The sequence below is a fragment of the Rattus rattus genome, chromosome 4, assembly GCF_011064425.1.
Source record: "Rattus rattus isolate New Zealand chromosome 4, Rrattus_CSIRO_v1, whole genome shotgun sequence".
Classification (NCBI taxonomy): domain Eukaryota; kingdom Metazoa; phylum Chordata; class Mammalia; order Rodentia; family Muridae; genus Rattus; species Rattus rattus.
This window is the reverse complement of record NC_046157.1, coordinates 82,489,886-82,494,885: the sequence shown is the minus strand read 5'-3', so window position 1 is coordinate 82,494,885 and position 5,000 is coordinate 82,489,886. Positions and strand designations below refer to the sequence as shown.

At 49.8% G+C, this 5,000-nt stretch overlaps 1 protein-coding gene across 1 annotated transcript in view; it reads left to right on the top strand.

Annotated features, from left to right (window-relative positions):
* The window catches only part of Guca1b (guanylate cyclase activator 1B), a 6,951-nt gene that overhangs the window by 240 nt on the left and 1,711 nt on the right, over positions 1 to 5,000 (top strand). The window contains exons 1-3 of the mRNA XM_032899434.1: positions 1 to 61; positions 2,865 to 3,014; positions 4,869 to 4,989. The exon at positions 1 to 61 is cut by the window's left edge and continues 240 nt beyond it. Of these exons, the coding sequence (XP_032755325.1) occupies positions 1 to 61; positions 2,865 to 3,014; positions 4,869 to 4,989 (332 nt within the window). The remainder of the gene's footprint in view (positions 62 to 2,864; positions 3,015 to 4,868; positions 4,990 to 5,000) is intronic.

Sequence of the window (5,000 nt, the reverse complement as noted above, 5' to 3'; positions counted from 1 at the left end):
TGGTAATGAGGAGGCCACCCAGTATGTGGAGGGCATGTTCCGAGCCTTCGACAAGAATGGGGTAAGGAGCCCGGCAGGGGAGGACCTGTGACCCACCCATTGAGTGACCTTTCCATCCTTGAGCCCCTCAGAGTGAGACCACAGTTCCATTTAACTGCTTTCCTCTCCATCCCTCCTGCCCCTCCCCACTCCCCATCATTGGTCCCTTCCTCTCCTCGTTGGCTCCTACATCCTCCTGAGGGCCAAACACGCAGTCTGGGCTTTCTCTGCTTTGGGGACCAAGGCTCTACAGGAAAAGGACATGCTTTACAAACCCCATAGAACCCCTGTTGCTCTCAGTACAAGGGCATGAGATGCCCCAAAGCATCTTAGCACAGATCAAGAGCACCTTGCTAGGGTCCTTCAGAAGGAGGCTGCTCAGTTTGTCCCCTTTGTGGATGCTGGCAGGTGCTTCATGATGACTGGGAGGAGAGTGGATAGTGGTAAAAGCACTTCTAACTGTTTTTTTTTTTTTTAAAAGATTAAACGTGTGTGTGTGTGTGTGTGTGTGTGTGTGTGTGTGTGTGTGTGTGTGTGTGTGTGTGTGTACCTGTGGAGACCAGAAGGGGGCATCAGATACATTAGAGCTAGTTATGCGTATTTGCAAGCTGCCCGATGTGGCTGGGAGCCAAACACCAGTCCTCAGATAGACCAGTAAGTACTCTTAATTAACTACTGAGCCTTCTCCATGCTTTAAGTCATAGGACATTTCATGAATCAAATCCCAGAGTTTTTTAAAGCCCTCCAATGGCACCAGCAGCTAAAAGACACTGAATTACCTAATGCAGACATGATGATGATGATGATGATGATGATGATGATGTGTGTGTGTGTGTGTGTGTGTGTGTGTGTGTGTGTGTGTTTGCAATTGTGTGTTCATGCATGGAGGGTACAATTGTGTGCAGATGGAGGCCGGGGATTGACCTCAGGTGTGAATCCCTAAGGCGTGGCCAACCTGTTTCTGTGACACCATCTCATTACCTAGAGCTCACCCACTCTGGGAAGCTGGCTGACCGGGACGCCCCAAACTCCCCCTGTGTCTGCCCTCTCAGCACAGGCACAAGTAGATAGCACTACAGTCAGTGTTTAAAAGATTTTAAATTATATATGGGTGTGGGCACCTGCGTGCAGTGCCTGAGGAGACCCCAAGGGGGCAATGGCAAACTGGAGTTTACAGGTGGTTGTGACCTCCCGGCAAAGGTTCGGAGAACAGAATTAAGAACCTGCCCTTAACTGCTGAGCTGCTTCTCCACCCCCACCCCACCCCACCCCACCCCCGCACGCAGCCTTTGATGTAGGAGCTGTGGAAGGAACTTGAGTCTTCAGGCTGTTAGTGGACTGAGCCCCCTCACCATTCCTAGTTTATTTCAATGCTCCTGCCTCTGAGAAGCCCAGGCCCATGTTCTCAGAGTCTCTTCTTAGCTTCCCAAGCAGCTTGCTTCCTTTTAATCCTAGTGCATAAAAATCTGCATTAAAATCTCTTAGACTTGACTTTTGCTTCAAAAACTAAATTAAAATTAAAATTTCAAAAATTAAAATTCAGGGGCTGGAGAGATGGCTCAGAGGTTAAGAGCACTGTCTGCTCTTCCAGAGGTCCTGAGTTCAATTCCCAGCAACCACATGGTGGCTCACAACCACCTATAATCAGGTCTGGTGCCCTCTTCTGGCCTGCAGTTGCATACATGCAGGCAGAAAGCTGTATGATGTATACATAATAAATAAATAAATTAAAAAAAATAATTAAAATTCAGGGGCAGAAGGCTGGTTCAGTGGTTAAGAGCACTTGATACCAGCACTCCCGTGACAGCTCACGGCCATCTGTCACTCCAGTTCCGGGTCATCCAGAGCCCACTTCTGATCTCCACAGGTACCAGGCACACCCGTAGTACGCATGTGTGTGGGCAAAACAGCTGTACACATAAAATAAAAAAATAAATAAGGACTTATGGGGGGGAGGACCTCATTTTTAAAGGTTATCTGGGTCAGTGTCCTGAAGTTCTTTTTATGGCATTGTGTTACGTCGAAATTTTTTTTGAGACAGAGTTTCACTATCTAGTCCTGGCTAACCTGGGACTCTCCATGTAGACCAGGCTGGCTCAAACTCACAGAGCTCCACCTGCTTCAGCCTCCTGAGTGGTGAGGTTAAATACATGGAACCCCATGCTGGATGCCTCCGAAGTAATAAAATATAAAACCTATTTCAGGATCTACAGACACGTGCGAGCTGCGTTGTGCACTGACCTGACCGGTTTGAACTTCTCCTATGGCAACCGCAGGTCAGCGCACTATGCAGCCCAGCCAGGGAGAGACGGGGCAGGTAACCTCCCAGGTGCCTCCAGCCTGTGCAAGAGTACATGGGCACCTCCACCCACCTCGGGCTAAGGCGGGTAATTGTTGTTGAATAGAGCAACGCACGATGCTATTACCCTGGTCAGAGCTGTCCCAGAAACAATCCCTCGTAGGGGAGATGTCACTCGAAGAAGGAGTGACGTCAAAATGAGTCCCACGAAGCATGGGCGTCATTGTGGAAACTGAATTACATTGAAAGGGGATGTTATAAGGATAAAAAATTCTGGACAAATGAGAAGGAACAGTTCTCCCGACCTGGTGGCAGGGGCCTGCCATCTTGGCTACTTGGAAGGACAAGGAGGAGAATGAGGAGGGTCCCAGGGGAGGGAACAGCATGGCCAATGCCACAAAGGTCTCTGGGATTGTAGGGAAAAGGGAACGCTTGGGTCTGGGGACACAGCATTGATAGGGTTCAACCTGCACTCTGGGGAGGTGATGCCAGATTGAGGGCTTCAAAGCATCCACACTCAATGCAGGACAACACCATTGACTTCCTGGAGTATGTGGCGGCCCTGAACCTCGTGCTGAGGGGTACCCTGGAACACAAGCTCAAGTGGACCTTCAAGATCTACGACAAGGACCGCAATGGCTGCATTGACCGCCTGGAGCTACTGGACATCGTGGAGGTCAGTGTGTGTCTGTGGGCTGGCACCCCATTCCATCAGCTTCTCATTACTGGGGCTATGCCGGAAGGTGGCCTGTTCAACAGGGAGCCGCCTGGCACTGACTTGGGAATCACTCACTGTGTGTTCTCGGTGGCCATCAAGATGGCCCAGCTGGTAAAGGGGTTTACCATCAAACCTGACATCTTAAGTTCAGACCCTGTGGGCTGGAGAGATGGCTCAGCCGTTAAAGGCTAGGCTCACAACCAAACATACAAGTTCAGACCCTGTGATCCATGTGGTAGACCAAGACGACAGACTCCTGAGAATTGTCCTCAGACCTCCACATGCACAAGCGCTCCACATACAAGATACACCCCCACATGCATGCACACTGTTACACACGCAATAATAATAAATTTTGCCATGTGAGCTGGTGAGTACCTTTAATCACAGCACTTGGGAGGCAGAGGCAGGGGGATCTCTGTGAGTTCGAGACCAGCCTTGTCTACAAAGCAAATTCCAAGACAGCCAGGGATGTTACACAGAGAAACCCTGTCTCAAAAAACCAAAACCAAAACAGAAAACAATAATAAACGTTAATCTGAGAAAGGAAAAATAAGGAAAACCAGTCATCTAAGAAGCCACTTACAGAAATTAAAAAGAGCAAATTAAACCCAAAGAAATAAAGAACAAGAAGTCAGTAAGGCTGAAAGGAAAGCTGGCCATGAATGACAGCTCCTGCCTGCCTTCTCCAAGATCACCAGTCAGGTTCAGCGTATCCTACCCGAGGAACCGCGGGCCAGCCTTTGCCTGCAGAGCGAGACTGTCACAAACGGGGAGGAAACAGAGATGCTCGAGAGAACAATTGTGAGTCAAAATTCTCACGGCTGTGACCGTGTTTGAAGGAAGAACTGAGAGCAGGAAGGACTGGTTTGGCCCAGTTGGGTTTCACTCTTGCCTTCTCTTGCCCATCACCATGGGCAGAATACCATGGTGACCGGAGCATGTGTTGGGAGAGGCAGCCAGGAAGTAGCCACGCCCACCAGAGACAGCCTTCTGGAGACCCCATCTTGTAAGCTTCCACTCTACCGTCCACAGCCCACTCAGGTTTCATGTCCATCCGTGGGTTAAACCGTTCCTCCCACCAGAGCCTTTTGAGGTACTTGGCTCTAGAAACACCTCCCAGGCTCTGACTGAACATTGAAGCCCCACTCAGTCCAACCAAGTTGACGGTCACCATCAGCCGACACGAAAGACAAGTCGAGAAAAACCAAAACTGGTTCTTTTCACGGGGCGGGAGGCATAGATAGTGTGGATTTGTGGGTTTGTTTTTGAGGAAATTTATATCTTACTGGTTTTCCTGAACAGACGGTATGAGTGTGCGGTGCCCTCAGGTGCCAGAGGAGGGGGTCAGATCTCCTAGAACCGGAGTGACGGGGCTGTTAGCCACCATGTGGGTGCGAACAATCCAGCCAAGGTCCTCTGGGAAAACAGCCAGTGTTCTTAACCACTGAATCATCTCTCCAGCCCCTCCATAATTAATAATTGTAATTAATTAATTAGCGAACAGTCTCTCGTTCTAAAGCCCTTTGATCCCACTAACTAGGCTGGGCCCTCCCACATCCATCATTAGTCAAGAAAATGCCAAAATGTCAAAAAAAAAAAAAAAAAAAAGAAGCAACACTTGCCTACCGGAGGCATTGTCTCAGTTGAGGCTCCCTCTACCTGGTTGACTCTAGCTAGTTAAGTGGACCAGCACCTCCAGGTTCTGTGTTACTAACATGCTCATCCTGGAGGCCAGTGCTGGGTGGTGGCACTAAGGGACACGGGTCCCTGAGAGTCTGTCAGAGGAGCCTAGCTCTGTCTCTCTGGCAGGCAATCTACAAGCTGAAGAAAGCCTGCCGAGCAGAGCTGGACCTGGAGCAGCAGGGCCAGCTGCTCACGCCTGAGGAGGTTGTGGACAGGATCTTCCTCCTGGTGGATGAGAATGGAGACGGTAAGAGCAGC